This window comes from Lycorma delicatula, chromosome 3 (genome assembly GCF_047948215.1).
Source record: "Lycorma delicatula isolate Av1 chromosome 3, ASM4794821v1, whole genome shotgun sequence".
In the NCBI taxonomy this organism is placed as follows: Eukaryota; Metazoa; Arthropoda; class Insecta; order Hemiptera; family Fulgoridae; genus Lycorma; species Lycorma delicatula.
In genome coordinates this window covers 42,532,512-42,556,628 of record NC_134457.1, presented here as the reverse complement: position 1 = coordinate 42,556,628, position 24,117 = coordinate 42,532,512, and the positions used below count along the sequence as shown (strand labels likewise).

At 31.7% G+C, this 24,117-nt stretch overlaps 1 protein-coding gene across 2 annotated transcripts in view; it reads left to right on the top strand.

The window, feature by feature from the left end:
- heca (hdc homolog, cell cycle regulator) overlaps positions 1–24,117 on the top strand; it is a 550,635-nt gene that overhangs the window by 166,581 nt on the left and 359,937 nt on the right. For both annotated transcript variants that reach the window (XM_075358855.1, XM_075358856.1), the window contains one exon: positions 1,742–1,835. In XM_075358855.1, the coding sequence (XP_075214970.1) occupies positions 1,742–1,835 (94 nt within the window). The remainder of the gene's footprint in view (positions 1–1,741; positions 1,836–24,117) is intronic.

Sequence of the window (24,117 nt, the reverse complement as noted above, 5' to 3'; positions counted from 1 at the left end):
TTTCAAAAATTGTGGTGTGTTGAAAGTATAAGTGAGAAAAAAAATCAACATTTTTATTTAGCGTTCTTGGATCCTAGTTGGTCTCTCTTCTTAGAATGATGTTTTTATCATCAAAACTATGCTGTACTTAGTATTTTTTTATTGATAAAAAAATCAAAACTATAGGATAGTAATTTGGGTTCATTTGAAGGAGGCTCTTGCCCGACAACTACTTCACATAACATTATTATTAACAACAGCCAAAACTTGAAAAACAGTTAGTATCAGACATTAAAAAAAAAAAAAAACAATAATAATAATTCTCAAGTCGGGTCTCCAGGGATCCCTTTTTTGTAAAATTTCTCATATCATCTACATTAAAATTAGACTGTTGAATTTTCAATCTTCGAAATTAAAGTTTAAAACTACTGAAACTTTATGTACGATTCCTATTCAGCCCCTTTTTTATGCTTAAAAGTATATTTAGCGAAATAACTATTACTACAATAATTTGGTCCAGTTCGGTGAAATTTTATTAAAAAGTTTAAAATAATTATAGTTTACTAAAAAAAAAAAAAAAAACGTATTGGTACCGTGAGACTGTATCCTCGTTCGAAAATCCGCATAACTTGAGATATGTATAGCCTAATTTCAACTTTTTTGGTCATCGGGTTTTAGGATATAAGGAAAAACCTGTTTAGAAATAATGTTGAATATCTATCATCATTGATTTCGATTAATTTCAAACTGTGGAATTTAAAAATTTTGTAATAAGTAATTTAATCATCCTAAAATTAATTTTTTATTTCCATAAAAACGTCAAAAATGAAAAGTGGTAAAAATTACCTCTCCCTTTTTAATTTTGTACTAATCCAATGCCATCAGTGTTCCATACCGAGAGATTTTTGTTCAATTTTCGAAGATTTTATGTTCAGTGAGTCCGGAGATATTAATCAGAACACAGGTTAACAGAAGTACCCAACATACATTTTCTGGATTCTGGATGTTTCTATATTTGCATATTTCGGACTAAAGGGATCTTAAACAGAGATATTTTTAAAAATAACTCCATACCAAATTTTTGATCAATCGATTTTCTTTTCCTTTCTAGCTACACTACAACAGCAATAGAAATAGCCGGGAAAGTAATATATTAACACAGTATATATTTTAACACAGAATTATATTTTTACAAATATGTGAACTGGCTAGCGGTTAACCTCCTGGATAACAGCCAGAACATATAATAAACAGCGAGTACATATACTAAAGATTTGAAATCTGTAAGATCTCAGAGATTTGAAATGAATTAGCTACTCTTTGGTGCAGTTAATCGTCAAAATTCTTCATTTCGTTTCACTTCTTACTCTCAAAGTACCAATAAGAGTTATTGGGGTTTTAAAATACCAAAATTATTTTTTTTTATACTGTAGAAATGCGTTTCGCAAAACCATTTTCTTTATTAAGAAAATTTTTCTTTATTAAGAAAATTATCACAAAAATTATTTTAATAAAAAAAAATGTTGAATTAGGAAATGTAAGTTTTTGAAGGAAAATCTATTGCTGCCAACACAACCGAATAGAAATTGTAATCATTTGACTGAACTATGTTATATTTTTATTATAGTTTTTAAAATTATAATATGTAATTATTATAAATCTTTGTAATTATGTAATTATACGCTGTAATTCTCATAATTGTTTATTAATAAATTTATTTGAATGATAAGAAAATTGCTACAATTTAAATATCTTGTTACAGACACAATTCTGGAAATGGAATCTTCTCACGGCGTCAGGATTTCAGTTCGTTTAATTCCCTGCCTCGCCACAAGCTCAATTCCTATCATATTAAGGTAGGTTTTACATAATAATATTTTATTATAATTATTGTTATAGTGACCTCCATTTATTATTACTCTGGTAAGTTATAAATTTTCTCTTAATTTTTTTTTTATTCATAATAGATAATAAAAATTTTATGTTAGATTGTTTAATTTGAATGTAAATGTTTCTAGTCATAAAAATGGTTATCAAACAGTATTTTATTTGTTGAAAGTCCTTGATTGTTTTATTTTCAGATTATTATAATTATTTATTTATCTTTATTACAAATTAAATATAAATCCTACTAACAAAATGACGTGAAAACAACAACCACATTACAATTTGTCTTTGTCTGGAAATTAATCGTAAATTGGATGACGTTAAATCTGGAATAATAACGCCTGGTTTAAGTAATAATAAAAAAATAGAAGGAAAGGCGTTGAACAATACGAGATCATTGTACGTATGCGTGTATGCATTATACTTTTATAATACACGCCGTGTAGGAGAATAAAGGCGGCTCATGAGTAGTAGAATGAAGTTACACAGCTCATGAGTGCAAATTCATACAAATTTGATACTTGGCTAGTTTAAAAGCGTATTTTTTTTTAAATTTATTCATGTACAATATGCTTTATAAAATTATGTGGAAACTTTATTGTTGGCAACAAAAACAGTTCCTTACATTTTATGTAGCACTTATACTGTAAGAAGAAAACATTCCTGATTATTTTTATGTCGGCAATAATAATAGTCTTCTAGTACGTGATGTTAAAAAGATACAAAAATTAAAATTTCAGTTTTCATGCCCAAGATATTTAAAACAGTGATCACGTTCTTATTAATACAAACTGGAAGATATTTTAATAAGGTACATGAAGAATTGTCCCTTGTAGTTGTCTGAAAAAAAAATGAAACAAAGTTGCTAGTAATATTTGTGTCCACCTACTAACAATTTATTTACGAAATATATTTAAGTTTAACTGGTTTTACCTGGAGCTGAATATTATAGAATTATGCATTTGATTAAAGCGTAATAAATATTCTTCTTTTTCTTACTTAATTATATTTGAAAAATTAAAACAGATAATCAAAAACAGGTCGTCAAAAAAGGAGATGTTGATTTTTTTTCTGCTGAAATTGTTAACAGTATAATACAAGAACTGTTCGGAAAGTTTTCGACCTGACAAAGAAGCACAAGATTTTCAAACTTTTTTTTATTATTCACGTAGTCGCCTTGGGATCGAAACATTTAAATTTACGACTTTCCAACGTTTAAATACCCTCAGCTGTTCAACTCTATAAAATAAATAATTGTCTCAGCTCCCACCCACTGCTTAGACAGCTTTTCGGTGTCTGGGATGTAATGGTGTATCAATGTTTCATCTATTCTATAAAATTTCGAATAAACTCAGAGGAATCGAGTTTAAATAAATCTAAATACTTGGAGAAGTGTTCATTCGAGTACGTTTTCGGTTGATAATAAATACGGCACACAACGAGCGGAACATTTTTTTAACCCAAAACATTGTGTAAAAAGTAGTTTATCGAGATGCTTGCGATGCCAGAAAGCTGGAGTACCTTCAGTCGGTAATCAATTCATACGGCTTAGTGGACTTTTTTTTACGGTTTCATCGATACTAGAGGTTTTTGGGCCTTTACTAGCGTTTATTGATATATGTTCTCGTTTAAATTCATCAGCCCACCGTTTTACGTCCGAAAACAAAGGGGAAGAATCCTTTAAAGCGGAATCTAACTATTTTTGTACGTCTATCGAGAATAAACGAACTTTCCAAACGGCACTCCTCACATTAATAAACATTCTTGGTAAGCGCATTCTATTTTTTTTTTGCTAAGGTTTATTAGGTTTATCTTTGCCTCAATAGGTACTTTAACCATTTCTTCCCAAATCAGCTGATTTGGAAGTCTAGAGTTACAGCGTTCAAGTCCTAGTAAAGCCAGTTATTTTTACACGGATTTGAATACTAGATGGTGGATACCGGTGGTCTTTGGTGGTTGGGTTTCAATTAACCACACATCTCAGGAATGGTCGAACTGAGAATGTACAAGACTACACTTCATTTACACTCATACATATCATCCTCATTCATCCTCTGAAGAATTATCTAAACGGTAGTTACCGGAGGCTAAACAAGAAAAATAAAAAAAGGTACTTTAACCATTAAGTTTATCCTGCCGAATGTCGTCTACAGCAGTTTCTCAGACAGCTTTTAAGCAAATAAGACTAACAATGTACCGAGTCCTGGCATCCTTAACGTAGAAGATCTAATGAGCTCAGACGTATTTCCACAGAATCTATGATGGGAAGAAGGGATCAAGGATTAGGGAAAAATGGAAACGGTAAGAAAAACCGATTTACCCTCGAATAAACTCTAATACGGGATAAGATAAACCCTTAACCCAAGACTCCTCCGGACAGCACACCGGTATCCATTCCGCCGGAATGGGTGCCCCGGCTGATGAAAAACTCTACCACGGTGACTTTTTCCTCGCCCAGTGATGAACAGAATGATGGTGTTAATAAGTAAGAATGAACATAACGTGCATTTAAACGGGATCAGCATAATGATAAAGACTGATTGAAGAAGACTGAGGCGGAAAACCACTTCATTCTTTATGTAATCCGTTATAAGTTGGTCACAGAATGATTGTTATTCAAGGAAATGATTATACTATTTTTGAGAGCTACTATGTCTCGTGCTGGATCCTCTATAATCTTTATAGTTTTGGCATACTGTTTGTAAATGGAACAAACTTATTAAGCAACGTTTTTTTAGAAGATTTCAACAACAAAAAAAAATCGATTAATAAGTAAAGATTTTAATTTACAGATCATTATTTTTTTTCCAAATTGAAAAGAATGGGACGGGAAATCTGGCAAATTGTTCGTTAAAAAATTACCCTTACCAGAAATCATAACTAGGACTCCCAGTTTAACAGTAAGTAATGCTACTGATTTAGCCGCCGTGGTATTTATATTATTGACTAATACATGACGAAGGCAGAAAAATATATAATAGACGAGTTATTTATTGAATTCGTAATACTTTGGATTGTTTTATAATCAAACTAAATCCTTCAAATCTATATAAATAAAAATGTATATGTTCGTTTGTTCAAAATCTTAAATCTCCGAAAGTTATTCACAGATTCCTTTGAAATTTTGACACAACGTTGCATTTGAATACGCGTGTGGTTTTATATACCTACTATTTACATACCTAAGATGTCACATCTGTGACAGGTAAAAAACATGCTTTTTTTTAAAAAACAGCGCTATCTGTATGAAATAAAATCAACACACGCTATACTAAATATTTTACGATTTCATTTCAATGTTTTCGATATGTGTGTCCGCTATAGACTGAAAAACTACTGAACCGATTTACGTGCGGGGAAAAATGTAGAAAGGGAAAAATCGAAAAAGGTAAAATGGGAAAATGGAAAAAAGGAAAAACGGGAAAAGGAAATGGAAAGGTGAAAAAGAGTTAGGGAAAGGAGGAGATAAGGGAACGAGAAATGGTGAAAGGGGTGGAAAAGGGGGAAGGGAATATGGCGAAAAGGAAAAACGTGAAAAGGGAGAAAGGGTAAAAGGGAAAGATTAAATTTTATTAAGTTCCAAAAATGTTCATTTTGTTAATGTTTTATCAAACTTTCAATTGTGTTCATTTAATCTATAAATATACTAAATTCTAGCAATAGTAAAGCATTGCCGGGTTTGCTAGGAATATTTATAAAGATTTAAATCTACTTGTATTTTTTTTCTTTCTTGTTTTTCAGTTATTCTGTGTTTGTATATATGTACATTTTTTCCATTTGAGTAACTACTTAATGAAAGTTAACTGACTTATCGGTAAATTGGTTTTGTCATTTCAGTATATCCAGTTAATTATAATTAGTTACTCTACGTATTTCAAAGTGGGTGGCATATGTATCTGTCTAAAACAAATATTCGAGCAGGTCCTCTCCTCATTCTAAAGTCCGCAATTATTATCTATTAAACTGATGGTGCTTGAAAAAAAAATATATTGTTATGATTATTATTTATGAATTTGGCTTTTGAACCGAGCGCTATAATTAATTATGAATTGTCGACAATTAATTTGTATTTATAGTTATCTGTTCTATAATTTTTATTAAAATTTTGTTATTAAAGTTCTTTAAAATTTGAAAAAAATAATTTAATAATAAACTTTATTTAAAATTTAAACATATAATTATATATATATTTTTTTAAATATTTTTGTTTATTTTTTTAATTAACAAAGGTCCATCTTTGTTATTTTTGAAATAACAAAGATGGACCACTGAATGTGAAAATAGGAGGAGAAAAGATTATGGAGGTAGAAGAATTTTGTTATTTGGGAAGTAGAATTACTAAAGATGGACGAAGCAGGAGCGATAAAATGCCGAATAGCACAAGCGAAACGAGCCTTCAGTAAGAAATATAATTTGTTTACATCAAAAATTAATTTAAATGTCAGGAAAAGATTCTTGAAAGTATATGTTTGGAGTGTCGCTTTATATGGAAGTGAAACTTGGATAATTGGAGTATCTGAGAAGAAAAGATTAGAAGCTTTTGCTTCTAATGTTTGCTTCTAATGTGCTATAGGAGAATGTTAAAAATCAGATGGGTGGATAAAGTGACAAATGAAGAGGTATTGCGGCAAATAAATGAAGAAAGAAGCATTTGGAAAAATATAGTTAATAGAAGAGACAGACTTATAGGCCACATACTAAGGCATCCTGGAATAGTCGCTTTAATATTGGAAGGACAAGTAGAAGGAAAAAATTGTGTAGGCAGGCCACGTTTGGAATATGTAAAACAAATTGTTAGGGATGTAGGATGTAGAGGGTATACTGAAATGAAACGACTAGCACTAGACAGGGAATCTTGGAGAGCTGCATCAAACCAGTCAAATGACTGAGGACAAAAAAAAAATTTTTTTAATTGTATTGTTTATGTAAAATATAAAATTTTATATTAGTTTACTCAGACGGGGTTTGGTTAAATTACTTAACTGTATTATTTTTTTTTTTTGAGATTAATTTATTAAAAATAGGCTTCCAAGTATATTTAAATATGAATAAATCCGTTGCACATTGCTCCTCAGATTGATGTAGTATAACATTATTTTTCTTGTCGATAGATTTCCCATTAATGATAACGATAGTACTTTGGTTCCCTTTATTGTAAATTTCTGAGTGTTTAGTTACATGATCAAATTGATTTGGTTTGCAACAAAATCAAACCGTACTGTGTTGCTTTAAAAGCGCTTTAATAAAACACTAAGCATATCATCATAATTTGTTATGCTGCATACATTCACATTTGATGAAATAATAAGTACATCAACTCTTAAGGATTCCTCAAAACGGGTTTTCAAGGCTCGAAAATGGGGTATAAGATTATTGTTTTTATAATCATGAAGACTGATATTTAGAAATTAAAAATGTTAATTTATCCTCGTGTTTATATACATGTACGAGTAAATGTTAAATCTTGCCTAAAAAAAGTCACTTATTCTTTAAAAATAATAATATCCGCTTTTAATAAACCAGATAACAGAACTGTTTTCCTGTAAGTTAACACAATATTTCGGCTCACGAAAAAGGGCTGTATTAAATAAATTATAATAAATATACTTATAATAAATTACTAAACTATTTTTAAAATTTTTCCTATTTTTTTTTAAAAACCCAGTTAAAAATTTTTATTTTTCAGAAACAATAACACTTTGTCGATGAATAATTTAAAATAATAATAATTACATTTTTTTTTTTATAATTCCTTTATTTTCCAAATATATTTTATGTTTGAATAATTAATCTACTGTTTCTTCACAAATTTACATTTTAAATAATTAATATTGACTTCAATCACACCTTTTTTAAATTTTATAATCAATTATATGTTTTGTAATACTGCTCTGATTAAGCTTAATATCACGGTTTCCTTTCAATCATTTTGGTAAATTTTGAAGCAGTTTATCCATAGAGTAGCTTATAGTATTAGAATAGTTTATCCATAGAGCATTTTATTTATCCATAAAGTATGATAATAACCCATTCCTGACTTAATGTATATTGTAATTACTATTATTATTATTTTTAATATGTATCGATCAAAATAAAATATTTATTTATTTAACACCATCAAATTTGGTCTTAATTCCTAGTTTCCGTGGAAAAATATTATCTTGGAATATTATCGCAGTTGTTTTTATTTGTTACTGTTACTGTAATGCCAGTTTTTACTTCCTTGTACAAAGTTAAGGAAGTATTTGATCGCGAAAAATGTCGGTTTTCAGATTTCAACGGAAATATCCATTTTCACCATCCCTGAAATCATTTTGACTAGTTTCGGCGTGACGTCTGTACGTACGTATTTACTCGAACTCAAAAACGATTAGCCGTAGGATGTTGAAATTTTGAATTTAGGACTATTGTAACATCTAGTTGTGCACCTCCGGTTTTCATTGCAGTCGACTTGACCGAAAGTGTCCAAAAAAGCCGAAAAATATAAAAAAAATGGTTTCTGGACTTTTTCCTAATTGCAGTAATAAATCCTGATTGAGAACTTCCCAACAAAATATCATAGCTGGTACTTATTTTCATTGGTTCCAGAATTATAGTCAAATGAAAGTTTAATTAATGAAATATATGGATCTTAAAAGGGGGTGGGGGCGTTACAATGCGACTTCATTTCCTTTTTTTGTTTTTTAATTTAAGTATATTGATTTATTAATAATTATTAATCTCTGATTGTAAAAAAATCTTTACGATAAATAATTCAATAATAACAATAAATAAAAAACAAATGAAAAAATATCAGAGTCATTGAAGAAATAAAATGTTATGTACTTTTTATTTAAAAAAAAATCTGTATGTGCAATACAATAGGCGTTAAGGAAGTCATATAGTGTCCACATCCGATTTTTTCTTCTAAATATTTAAATGGAGAGTGAAAGAATATATTTGCATTATTGATTTAAAAGATTTTTTTATTTTGGCTGAAATAAAACGAAATAATTGTATTCTATCTTACACGGCATCGGTGTTCGTTGACAAGCGAGATGAGAGAAACCAAGCGAATGAAGACTGTTCGTCGTTTCTTCAGCACGATTTACTTCCATCGTTCCCCAAGGATTTCTAGTGCGCCAGCTAGAGAACCGGTTAGGATGTTGTGAGCGTTTTTTTTTCCTTCTCTTATTATTTTTAACCTACAGTTGTGTATGTCACTTCCTTTTAAATATTGGAAAACCAGTCTTAGTTTTTGTAAATGGAAAACTGTTGTCTCGTCTACTGCCTGTATACTTCGTACTGTTCAACGTTTAAGTTTCACCAGCTAATCTTAATACTTATTTTAATATATATATATATATATATATATATATATAAACTTTAAAAATGAAGAATTACATTTCTTTTTCATCCACTTGTTTCATTTCAAAAATATTTTAATCTAGTCAACATCACATCAACATAAAATTAATAGGACTTAGGTTTTGGGAGCTGAATATTAACTACACTATCAAAGAATAGATACAAAAATATGTTTTTTTTTTTTTTTTTTCATAAAGAATTGATGGAAATTAATAATGAAATAAAAAAAAAAAATTAATAGGGCAATTGAAACTTCACTTTCTATATTTTTATAAAATATAGAAATTTTATGTTTTTAAAATATAATTTTTATATAACAATATATTTTTTGTTAGAAAAGAGGAATTGATTATTACATACTCTAAATTTTGTAAAAAAAAAAAATTAATTTTAATTGAAAAATAAACGCATGAAGATATGATAAAACCATTTCATATTAGAAAAGTGACGGTCCAAGATTTCAAAAATTGTTTAAATTTAAAATCTTTGAATGTAGTTTTATTTTAGGTATTGTTCCTAAAACATTTTTTTTAGAGTACATGGAAAAAATGTTTGCGGGCATGTAGAAGTAATAGACTTTTTCTTCAGGAGGGAAGGGCAGCGCCGCACCCTAGCATATTTTTACTGGCCTCAATTACAAACTTTACGATTTATTTTTTTAAATCAGATTTTTCAAAGAACCAAAAAGATGCAGACAAAAAATAAAGAAGAAAAAAAAAGTTAAACTTGCTTTTAAATAAATAAAAAAAAAAAAACAATGAATTACGTAGTAAACACAAATAGAAGATAATTTTGTTTTCAACAAGATAATATGTATAAAGTTGTCTATTTTCGCAATACCACAATGAAAAGCTTGGGGCGTGACCTCAGTTCTATTTTGCTCTTAACTTTAGTTAATCCAAAGAAATTTGCTATACTAGATGTTATATATTGATGCTATCATTTCCATTTTGCATCGAAACCTTTGTTATATTTTAAGAATTTATGTAGATATTGAATATGTGAGCGCTCCCTCGCTTTTCATTATGATCTTGCGAAAATAGACAACTTTATATTTATTATTTCGTTGAAAACAAAATTATCTTCCATTTATGTTTACTGGGTAATCCATTTTTAGATTTTAAAAATTTTTTATTTTATATTTTTTTATTAGTCCGATGTTTAATTATTTATGGAAATAAATATAATATGGGTGTTTCGATATCTTTTACAATGGTGCTCGAAGCGTTACGTTGGTTGATTGACTACATCGATGTTTATCCCAAAAATCTACTGCGCATGTCCACTACTCTCCACTTTCTGCGCATGTGTATTACTCCTCTGTACCTTCTACGCATGTGCACTATCCGTTAATCGTTAACTGTCGAACGAAAGTGAGCTAAGAAAATCATGTAATGAGGATTAATGTAGTCTTCTTTTTTCATAAACTCGGGTATGCTAAAATATAGATTATTAATAATAATAAAACACATTTTATTTAATAAGTATCATTACTTTTAGAGAAAACAATTTGTGTTAGTTGGATCTCAGCTGTTTTACATGTGTTACAACCATATGATGACCTTGATGGATGTTATAAAGCAATAAATAACTGTTTCTCTATGTCTGAGATATTAAATTTCATTATTTTGCTATATATGCTTATTCTGAATTGCTTTATATTTATAAATATTATTGTTTAAATTATAGGTGTGACTTAAGTGAAGAACGCGCAGTATAAAAGATAGTCAGAGTTGATCTCTCTGAAAGTAATAATGTTCAATGTATAAATAATCCCTAATGTAAACAGATGTATCCTGGATGCATTCTTGTCTCTGGATGTTTCTTTTCCCATTTATGGAGTGTATCTGCCTTTAAATCCTAATTGTTATCTGCTTAAATAGCTTAATATCGTTGCGATTAATAAATTTTAATAAAAATAGTTCAATGTCGTATTTTAACTAACAAGCTAAAAATATATGTGAGTATTAACTTTGTGGTATTGAAAATTTATGTCATAAAATAAAAGAAACTCCTACGGTTTTTGTTATTATGGAACAGTATCATGTGTGTCGTTTATTTAAAAGATACTATTTATCCAAATAATATATGTCATAGTGTTATATCATGAGGTACGTTACTGTACGCCATTGATCGCGTATATACACGCAACAGATCGTGTTGCCTAGAACTTGACATATTTAATAAAAAATACTTCTTCCTTTCGTTTTTTTCCCCTATAATAGCGTAATTGACATTTTTTAATATTTTTTATTTACGCATTATGTTAGTTGTATAATAATACGAAAGTTGATAGTTTTAATTTTATTCTCGTTTTATTGTTTAGGTAGATATGCTGAAATGAAAACCGTAATATTACGAACAATATAGTTTCATTTTTATTATGTTTATTCTGTCAAATTAAAATTTATATGTTTTATTATTCCTCTCTCTCTCTCTCTCACACACACACACATTCTCTCTCACTCTCTCTCGCTCACTCTCCTTCTGCCTTCCCGTAGGATAAAAAAAACGTTCGCAATAATGCTCAATATTGGCTTTTGTGGTTTATGTATTCACTTTATCATTTATCAAATACGACCTACTTTGTCATCAATAAATACGTTTAGTTAGTTAATACTTTTTACATGGACTCGATCGCTGTTAAAAAATTTTTTTCGTCGCTAATTCTTAAGAATTTACTTAAATCTATATCATAGAAATTTCAAAATGTATAAAAACGTACGTTGTTACTTTTTATTAGTATACTATTATATGCTAATAACTTTCCTCTTCCACTTCCTGTAGCAGACACAATCGATAACATTGTCCAATTGAACAAAACATAATTACGGTGCTTTGTGGAATGTAGCACGATATATAATATTTTTGAATGTAAAATTGCTTCATTTCAATATTTATCCGTTTTCAGAGTATCTGATGTTTACATTCTGTTGCATCGGAACAATTGATTTTATATATACTTGTGTGTGTGTGTGCACGCGCGCGCGCGTGTATATCGTGAATCCAACAGTTTCTGTTATCATAATTAAATATTATTATTATTAACCGGTTCGATTAGTTTTTTAAATATAATACCTCTTTTGATGGAAAACTGTTTTATTAATTTTTTTAAAGTGTAAAGATGTTGAATTAAATATAAATAGATAAAATATACTAGCCGATCAGGATCGATAGCTCGCCCGACACGTTCGATATCCTCGAGGTTGTGAGAAAGTTTCGCATTTATTTCCTTGTTCAACCTCCAAGTGCTGATCTCTTTCCTCTTTAGTTTCTTGTTCTCGTGAAACCCGGATACGCTTAGCGGCACTTGATTATAATCCTAGATTCAATCTGTTCTAAGAAGGCAAAAAGCTGTATGGAAGGAAGAAGAAGAAGAAGAAGAAGAAGAAGAAGAAGAATAAAAATTAATAATGAAAGAGGAAACGTTATGTCAAAAAAAAGAGAAGAGGAACGATGAAGAAGTAGGTATACAGATTTACAAATTCTTGAAAAACGAAAAAAAAAAAAAAATTTTAAAAGGAATATAGTAACAATAGTAGTGGAATATTAAATATTTTAGTTATTCATTTTATTTCATTATATTTCTGTGGACATGGTAACAGAAAAATATGCAAGTAAAACGATTAATTTTGTTTTTTTAATTTACAACTTCAATCCTAGCTGAGCTAGGGTCTTGATCTATAGCTTAAAACCTTCCTTGTACTAACACAAATATTTCCTGAAAATTTGTAAGCAATAGGTCGGTTGGTTCTTGCGTGATGATGCTATTGTCAACAAACAAACTTTCGCATTTTTATATAAGATTTATATAAGATTTCATATATCTTAATTATTTAATAGGATTTTTACATCCAAAACGGAATTACTAGACTACATAGCTACAGAAAATTGTTCTTTGTATATAAATCTCATTCTATCTTAAGTTTGTATAATTACGACTAAAATAAACGTGAAATAGAAAAATTGGGTTCGTACAGCATTTCAGTGAGTCGGATACAGTTGGTCCCTCAAAGTGAATGAATCAAAAATGGGGATCTTATAATTAAAGTACACTGTTATTTTTACAAGAATGAAATAAAGAAAAAAATATTTCAGTGATCTGAATTAATAAATTCAAAGAATACATCAAATCTTTTTTATATCCCTAACTTTTTATTTATCACTTTGTAATAACACAATTCAAAAGGAACTTTAATATAAAAAAAAAATAATATTTCTAATAAAGTAGTGATTTTTAAAATATTTAAAAAAAATTATGTTCATTATTTATAATATTTTTTTACGTATAATTATTTTGATTTAATAGTGATTTTGAAAAAAAAACAGTCTAGGGACATATGCATAGCACAACTTCAACACTGGATCTTAACCTGTTTCCTGAATTAAATAACAAAATTATAATACAAATTAAATTTATTTTGTAAAAATCTGTTATTATTTTATGACAATAATGTAAAATTTATCATTTTTGGGAAGTATCTTAGTAACTTTTGGATAACGAAATGCACAGATAAGCTAAGCACACTTTGGAATCGTTGTAATTTGCTTTGTTTCAATATGATATTTTAGTTCTGAAAAATATGAGACGAAATGAATAGTTTTGCAGTTGGAAATCACTATTTCACTGAAGCAGGTCTCATATGCAGCTGCAAATATAATGTAAAACCCAGAATCGGGCCTCAGAGCAGTCAGCCTTCTATAAACAACATATATGTATATTACTAAAAATAGTTATTAATAATAATTTTATAAATGAAATTAATATATATATATATATATATACACACACATATATATATATATATATATATATATATATATATGTGTATATATTTTATAATTTCACACAAGTTATTTTAAATTTGTTTTTAACCCTTTTACAAGTATTATCTGTTTATAATAATTTCCGGTTCCACAAGCATGCTCCCCAACATCAGATTACAACAGAACTGTTAAATTCCAAAGGGTTTTCTGATCCTCCTTATCGGATGCGTGATCCGGGCTTAAGAAGGGATCAAATTTAAAGAAAAGTGGTAGACAATAAAGATGAATTAACTTTTGGAGATACTACGCCACGAGAAGATCTATCTAAAAACCAAAGGATAGCTTTCCTTGGAGTGTGTGCCGAACAACTCATCTACAGTACAACCTTTCTGAAGATCAGTAATTCTGTCCTTGATGACGTGTTCATAAGATGCGTTGAAGCACGTGATAATCCGGTACAAGTCTCTCCTCTACCTATAGCTGCTTGTTTGAATAAGGCTTCTACCGGTAGTCATCCGTTATTCTAGGATTGATTCTGTCATTAGCTTGAGATTTTTCTCCCTCCATATTTATAGACAGGTTGTTTAACGTCTTAATAAATTTAACGATAACCCCTTGGAAACCTTAATCGGATAACATTACTTCATAGACCATATGTTAAAACAAAAATGCGTTTGTTTTGTCAATTTCATTTTTCAGCTCTATTTTTTTCATCTTATTTATGTACTTGCACTTCTTCGCTGAACCGGTTATTCACTTCAACTTATCCACTGGAACTTTTTATATTCTTCCTCTACTGATTCCAGATTCGCACCAACATTCTTTCTTTTGACCCTTTCTACCCTTCTTAATTCTTTTTACTCAGAACCATGTGTCTAAAGAAGATAGAAGAATGCTGACAGACTTGTACCACGAAGTGGAATCCGACGACCCCCCCTCCCCCGGAATCTGCCGAACTGCAGTAATGAAGACAGCCTCAGTAAAGAAAGTTTAACTTTCTTTACCAACTATTAACTTTATCTCACCAACCATCCATCATCCTTCCCTAATTCTTACAATTATGTCATGGTCAGCACGTGCGACTCCCTCCGGAAAGGGAGCGCATTGCATCCCCCCGAACACTAGAGTCCCAGAAAGGCGCATTCCTGTTTGGCCGGAAGGCTAGACCACCGAAAGGACTTCAGGGACGGAATGAAGTGGACTTCATGCCGGCAGAACGAAGCTCATACGCGGCTAGTCTCCCAAAAGCCAGTTCCGGTCAAACAATTTCTCCCCAGTCTAAAGGATCGAAACGCAGCAAATAATTCCGTCCATAAATAAAACAAAATACTTATAATCGCCACTAAATAAATAATGACCCGCCCAATAAAAGATAGACACAGCAGCAAGGGACTTTTTTTGAGGTGCGGTTAGTAGGGAGATACAAGTCCTCCCGCTATCCTTGCGTTCCGTTCCATATTTATATCAACCCAGAGAACCACTCTGGTTCTTTGTTTTATCGCCTCGCGTTTTTTCATCCCACTTTCATTCTCATTGTATTCAGATGTTAAGGCAGTATCTCATACTCTTATGTTGTTTTCCAATTTTCTTTGTTCTACGAATTTTGAGCAATCATATATTACTTGATTTCTTCTATTTTTCTAAAATATTTATATTATGGATTATCGAAGAAAGTATTTTGTTTCTTAACAAAACTTCTCGTGATCAGTTTTATAATCGCTATAAACTGCAGTTACTATAATTATATGTAAAACGGCCTTTTTCAAATTAATTCTGTCTTAGTTATCGTTGCTTTCTTCTTTCCATGTTTGTATGATTACAATTAACTGATTAAATGTTTAAAGTTACTGTGTTTTTAACAGCCTAAATCTCCTTAAAAGCCGATATTAAATGGCTTTTTAATATCTTGTAGATATTAAAAGCCGTTTGATATAGGCTAATTTTCTTTATAACATAACTACTGTCCATCCTTATAATTCTGTGATTCATGAGAATATCCATTTGAGGATAAAAATCATTTAGCCAGACCTGTATTAGAATGTTATAGATGTAAAATCATTTCTAATGTTATGTCTTGTAATAATTGGGTAGTCGTTTTGAATCTTTGGCTGTTTGAATTTCATCATTATTGTATATTATTCTAATTTTCTTCAAAACTTATTTTTTCAAATTTTTTGTGTAATAAATACGTTTTAGTTTTGTGCATAACATATATAGACTTCTTGGCTAATTTGAGATCTAACCCAAATATATTGGAAACATTCATTTTGTTTTCCCGGCAGTACAAACATAATACAATGCATAAATTTTTACGCCAGTTCATTTTGTCGCTAAAAACTTATCTCAATTTTTTACTGATTTTTAATTTAATTTTCCTTTTTATTTATCGTCATGAAGAATCCTGAAAAGTTTGATAAATGCTATTAAAATAAAATGTTGCTTTGCCGTGTTAGCTTATATTAAATTTAGTTTAATAAGGAGCTGCAATATAACAAAAATCAATTAATTGTTTATAGACGTCAGCGATAGACTTTGCAAGTCAAGCATTATTATTCAATTGACTAGAGTTTGTGTTCCGTCTAGTAGTTAGCAAACAAGACAGTAAAGTTTTATTATCCACTCGTCTGATTTATGTCTGCCGTTGTTCTAAGAATAGTTTAGTAGCTGCTTTATCTGAACGTTAAATCTTTCTTAACCTATCCCAACGCAGACTCTATGAGCGTTACAAGGACATATTCCTTCCACAGTTCCAATGTACAATGAGAAAATATCTTTACTGCCGATTATAAACGGCTTATGTATTACGCTATGACTGCCTGTCTGCGTGTACAGTTCTGTTTTTTAATCATAGTAGTGCGTAATAAATGGTATTGTAAATTAGTACTAGACCTTGAATCTATAACAGCAATTACGATTTGAATGCTTTTTTTAATTTTATTGGTTTAACAGCTTTCTCGTTAAAAAGTTTCTGATTTTTATTGCACTACAAGTTTTCTTATTTTTCTACATTTGATTACACATGCTTACTTACATATTTAACTGTTTGACACATTTTATATTTTTGTATACGATATTTTAAATTAAAGGCTAAACAAAATATTAAAATAGATTCGGATATTTCTAACAACACTAAAAGAAAAGAAAATAAAAAAATTGGCTAAGCTTGCAAGACTTTATCGGCGCTGCCACTTAAGTTAAAACATTTTTTTAATGTAATACAATATAATATATTTAATGTTAAATAAAATTTGTAATTATTATTATGATGCGGCTTTTATGAATGCAAAACTTAAACATATTTACTGCTACAAAGTTAATATTTATTATAAAACAAAGGTATGAAAATTATTATTAAATACAAGGTATTGATTGATTATAAACGTTACTGTTAATAAAGGGTAAAATGGTGTTTTTATTAGTTTGGCTGACCGGGTACAGAAAGCAGATCTGACTGACAATTGCTAAAAAATCAAAACTGTTTAATAAAACAATTGGGATCCGGTTTTGTTCCTATTGATCAAATTATATTTTTATTTTAAAAAATCAGCAAAATTAAAATATGACAAAAAAAAATTTTTGGTAAAATTTTTCCAGTCGATCCCCTTGCTCAAATGAGGTTTTTTTCATCAAAGTTATATTGTTTTTTAGAATATAATTAATAAAAATAATATGTGTAGGTTGATTTAGTCCAACCAGGTTGATAATGTATTTGCTTTAACCAATTATAATTCTATATTCCCCTATTTACTACCTGCATTAACACCTCATTAAAATCAACAGAGTCTCTGCCGAGTAGATTGTTTCTCATTTATTGTTTGTAACATAATTTTGATTTAAATCTTCTTGGGGAAATGCTTAACGGATTCATTTTTATAAGGCTTATAATATCAGGGTAGAATAAAGAGTAGGTCTGTCCAGAATGTCTTATTTAATTTTTACTGTGCATTCCGAACCATTAATATGTTTTCCTTCTAAATACGTCTATATATGATGTGTTAACAATATTATTACTTTTTATTTAAATACGAATAGTAAGGTTTACTCGTTTATTTTATCTCCCGCTCAGAATTTTATCTGTATTACTATTTAATTTATTTAAGCTAAAGTTTAATTAATTATAAATTTGCATTTAAATTAAACAACATTACTTCAATAATTGATACAAATATATATATATATTTTTTTTTAACAAACTAGTTTACGACTAGAGACTTATCTGTTATCTCAAACTCCCTCAATTAAGTCTGTATCCCTCGGCTGTTATTCCGTTATCTGGGAAAAAATATAATGATGGCGGGAGGGTAGGATACGAAAACCTGGAGGGATGGGAGAAATGCCTGTAGGACTGAGTATTGTTATATCTTATCTCCTGCTTGCTGAATCGCGTTTAGAGATTAAAGAACAGGAATTCTACATCTGGTCTCCTTCTTGCCTTATAGAAGTAGATCCCTGAGGATCGTTCCCGTGTTTCCTAGCTATTGTTCCTTTTGTATTCTTCTCTTTTTTCAGCAATATTCTGTTGCCCTTAATTTAAATGCAAACATCTTTATTAATGCATATGTATATATATTAACTTATTTTTTTGTCTGTTAATCTTTTCTGTTAACAATTTAAATTCTATGAGTGTCATGTTTACATATTTTTTATTTATTTATTTTCTACACGAATTTATCCTTTTTACTTCCTTGTACGAAGTAAAGAAATTATTGTGATAGGGAAAAGTTTCGGTTTTCAGATTTCAACGGAAATATCCATTTTGACTATTTTCGGCGTGATATCTGTACGTACGTATGTGCGTATGTATCTCACATAACTCAAAAATGATTAGCCGTAGGATGTTGAAATTTTGCATTTAGGATTGTTGTAACATCTAGTTGTGCACCTCCCCTTTTAATTGCAATCGACTGGATTAAAAGTATCCAAAAAAGCCCAAAATCAAAAACATTTGGATTTTGAACTTTTCTTAACTGCAATAATTGGCCCTCATTGAGAGCTTTTCAACGGTATATCATGTGGTACTTATTTTCATTGATTCTAGAGTTATAGCCAAATAAAGTTTAATTAATAAAATATTTGGATCTTACGAAAGAAGGCACTTTGGTTCAAATCCGACTTCATCTCCTTTTTTTATTTTTATTTTATTTCATTATATTGATTTATTCATAATTATTAATCTCCGATTGTAAAAAAAAATTACAATAAATAATAATTCAATAACAGTAAAAAAAATATCAGAAGTTATTAATAAAATAAAATTTTATGTACTTTTCATTTTCAAAAAATGTGTATATGTAATTTAGTAGTCGTACAAGTAAGTCATATGGTGTCAACATCAAATTTTTTATGTTAATAATAAAATATAATGTCAATAATATTAATATATAATTTAGAAAATTATTGAAAAGAACTGGTGAATTTTACTTTAAGAGTTTAAACACATAATTTACTTGCTATAATCTAACTTTAGACATGGATAAATTCACAGCATTGTTCTTTTCATGTAGGCATAACATTGTTAATCGCGTGAATAGAATTCCCATTAATAACCACGATATTACTTCTACATTACTCATAAAGCGAAATTTCTTTGTGTTTTCTTAGAAAACAAATTCTCTTTGAATGGTGAGATTGATTTCATTTACTACAGAACTAGAATATTTTGTTGTTTTGTTGTTTGAAGGGGTTTTATAAAATGCTATACTTGTGATCATTATTTAAGTATACTGCCGTTTGAACAATAATATCTCTTGGGCTTCCGTGAAAAGTTCAGAACGAGTTTTCAAGAAAAGACCTTATTAAAACTTGTTACTTTTATAAATTACTGAAATACTTAAAAAATATTGTCACCAATTTATTTATAATAAAATTAAAAGATTTTTTCTCTCTTTAAATTATTATTAAATGATGTTAATTAAAAGTTTTTAAACTAAATGGAGTATTTTGAATCCTGTTCAACGTGTATATCAGTGTATGCTCAAATAATTTTCTTTAATACCTTCCAAAAATAAAAACAGTGAAATATACTTTCATTGAAGTAGTCCCTTGGTACGGAACGCAAGAATGGCGGGAGTTTCATTTTTCTCCCTTCAGATCGCAGAGCCTGGACAAGGTCCCTTGCTGATGTATCTTTCTAATATCGGGCGGGTTTCATCGATTATTTAGTGACGGTTATAAATTTTAAGTTTTATTTATTGGCGGATTTGGTAATTTGCGTTCCTATCCGTATTGACCAGCGTGAAATTTATTTACTGGTTCTGACCGTGGGAGACTAAGCTTTTGAGCCTAGTAATCCCGGCGTGATTCCCCTCCAGTCCATCCGCTGAAGTCCTTTCGGTACCAGCACCAATGGACTAGAAGGAATACGCCTACCGGGGCCCGTTCTCCGGAGGGAGTCGCATATGCTGACTAAATGAAATTGTGGTCTCTTCGTGGGACGGTGTGGGGTGTTGTCTAGGTTTTTAGAGTTTTAACAAAATATAATTGTGAAAACGATTACTTTCCCGGCCGGAATTTTCGCGCGGTTTCCATTTATAGGTTACGCGATATAGAGGCTCCTAAGCCTGGTCTGTCATTTTTGACTCTCGTACCGCCTCTTCACGGTGGTTCGTTTAATAAGGCATGAGGCTGTTTTCTTATACCCTGTGGAGTACGGTTCTCTCGGCAGATTTCCTGGAGATGGCCATGTTCGGACACAGCCGCTCTCCCGAATAGTCTGCGTACCTGCGCCACCCCCACTTCGGATACGGTGTGTAGTCCCGCATCGTAACGAAGAGTGACGTTTCTGACCAATCACGGTGCTCCAAATATCGTCCGCAACGCTATGTTTTGGACGGCTTTAATTTCTTTTGAAGCGTAGAGTTCAACAAAGCTCACCGTGCTGGGTAAGCATATGTTAGAATCGGCAGGACGTATAGCCGAAAAATGAGAAATTTGGTCGCCAGTGGATATGGGCTGGTACTGTTCACTACTGGGTATAGTGAGGCCCTGACGACCTTTACCCTTTGGGTCACATATTTACCATGTTCTCCTGATAAGCCGTTTATCTAAGACTACTCCCAGGTACTAGACTGTTTTCCCAAAGAGGATTTTCTCTCCTGAGATTTCCAGGTGTCTAGCTGAAACACGTGTCTTGTACGTAAACATCACTGCCATCGATTTTTCACCGTTGACCTTGATTCTTCACATATCGAGCCACAGCTCTACTAGATCCAATTGCCTTTGGAGTCTTTCGATCGCGTAATCTACACTTCTGGATTTATAGTAATATGCTGTCCTTGTATAAAGCTTTTTTTCGACTACTTCCAACAGCAGGATATCGTTGATGTAGGCCGTGTACAAGAACGACGAAAGCACTGCTCCTTGGGGGACTCCAGCGGCTATGTCGTGATGGAGGAGATTGTTCCCTCTATGCGTAAAAAAAATTGTAGTTCTAGTAAATAAGACCATATCAATCTGACGTAGCGACAGGGAATCGTCGTTTGTGCAAGTTTATACAGCAACCCGCTATGCCAAACTTTGTCAAAGCCTTTAGCCACATCTAGAAAAACGGTTGCAATTACCCCTTTTCTATCCCTTGGTACAGGAAAGTACTCCTTGGAGATTACCGAGGCTTAGGTGCGTCAAGCTATCTGTAGTTTAGGTAGGGTTAAGGCCGCAGGCTTTGATGGAATAACGGCGGAGCTTCATGTTCCTTCGGTTGGGGTGAGTATGAGAGTTGTCACACGTGTATTTAATAAATTATTTGGAAGATACTTCCCTGTGTGTTGAAAGAAGGGGATTGTGAAATTGTTATTTAAATGTGGCGACAGGGATCCTACTGTTAGTTCGTCGCATAGACCTCTGACGTTACTTCCGGTTATTGGAAAGGTCTTTGAAAAGGTTTTGTATCTGTGTATAAATGAGAGGTTAACCTCGCAAAGATTGTTGATGGAGAATCAGTACGGGTTTCGTCCCAGAAAAGGTACTGAGGACGCCATACTTCGTGTGATTATTGTGGTATCGACCATCGAGACGGATATGTCCTAGGGATTTTTCTGGACATTTCCGGAGCATTTAATAATTTATCGTGGCCTTCTGATATTTACCAATTCCCAAAAAGAGAATGTACTGTAAGTGAATTGTAAATTATGCAAATTTGCTTCAGTCATCTGGATGTGCTGCTCCGCGAGGGCAGTCATGAGGTTGGCAAGATGCTATCTAAGGGATGTCCCCAGGGCAGTGTCTTGTGTCCTTTATTTTGGGTGGTGGAATTTGATTCTCTCCTGCGGCTGAGGGAAGTTGCCTAGGGGTGTTGGACTGTGGCTTTTGCTGGCGATGGGCTCCTGCTGGTCGAAGGAAGCTCGTGGATGAAGGTTGAACTCCGAGCCACTCGGACTTGCAGGATGCTTGAGCTGTGGGATCATCAACACAAGATGATTTTTAGCCTGGGAAAGACCACGATGATGCTCCTCAAAGGCCGTTTGGCAGTGAGTCGGCGAGTCCGTGTTTCGATGTCAGGCCAGCGTATAAATTATGTTCAGGTTCAAAAGTACCTCGGGGTGTTTCTTGATGAGAAACTGCAATTTAAGAAGCACCTTCAGTACGTTGCGGAGAGGGCTTACAATGCCTTCTTCGGTATTCGTCAATTCTCATTGGGGTCTTAACTTTAATACCATTAGCATCCTGTATGAAGGCGTGTGCAAGGCTATTATGCTATAGACGGCGCCTATATGCCTCGGGACGAATTATTAAGGGCTCAATGCCTAATATTGTTAACGATAACGGGTGGTTACCGTACTATTTTTGGGAGGCAATCTTGGTGATTACAGGTGTGAAACCGATAGACTTGATTGCGTTTGAGAAGTAGCAGCGGTACGTTGCTAAGAAGCCCGGTGAGTTGATGTCGGGTAAAGTTCGAGAAATTGAACAACATGGCAATGTCTTGTGGCAAGCCAGATGGGATGAGACATAGGATGGGCGTTATACGCATGATCTCGTTCCAAATGTTGGTTTGGAAACCGTAATAAATGTGCGATGCAATTTCTTTCCGGTCTTGATGCTTTTAGGGCCAGGCTGCAGAAATTCGGCCTGTTAGATTCTGGGATGTGTTCTCAGTGTGGACAATTAGATGACACCTACTTTATGATACCTTCTTTATGAGTGCTCGAGGTACGAGTTAATGTGCACGGAGACTATCGATTGGTTTGTTCTTATCGGCGTTGGATCTCCGTGTAAACTGGTGGAGCCAGGCCCAATGGGCGATAATGGGAGTGTTATATTATACTTAGTAAAGGAAAGGATTACTGAGGGGATCTAGAGCTCTGCTTGGACTTCTCTAGTATTTTGTTTTTGTTGATGGTTTGTTTTATAAATTATGTTTTTGTTGTTGTTTTTGTCCTTTGTTTTGTTTCAATGTTACTGTGTTGTTATTGTTCCGTGTAATATTTTTTTGTGTGTTGAACTCACTTTTACCTTCTACGGGTAGGTAGTTCAGTTTCTTTGTTTTGTTAAGTCCTTTCAGTCTTACTTAAGACTCTGTAAGATGTGTTTTGTTTTGAGTATATTAAATAGTAGTTCACTCGTGACATTCTGGCCGTGACGGACTAAAAATATGTCAAAAGCCGAGGTTTTGAAGATGACCTCCGGTAAAGCCCGTAAGGGCTAGGAACGGAGGGAGTGGTGGAGGTTATCTTACTCTACGGGGGTCAGTCCCTTGGTACAAAGAAGAATGTCGCAAATTGCATCCTGTTATCTCAATTATAAAAATAAATTAGAGGCTGTGGGTGTAAGATACTTTTCAGCCAACCGGTGTATATATGGAAACAAAAAGTACGGAAACCCGTCAACAAGTTTAAAACCGTTTCATTTAGAATACTGTAACTTACAGGATAAAGTACCGGTCAACTACTTTACCTTCGGATGAGAATAGAATTTCAACCTCTTCTTCTTGGGGCTTGGCTCAGGGGTTGTTACTCAAATATTTTAAATGATAACACCCTTTGTGTGGTACATTTTAAAAGTCCCTTTAAGACAAGAAAAATCGTATAAATAAAAATTTGGTACGATGTCTGTACCCAAAATGGAGGCGGGTTAAATTTTGGATTTTGAAAAGAATTACATTGTTAATAATTTAAGAAACTCTTATAGTAAATAAATAAA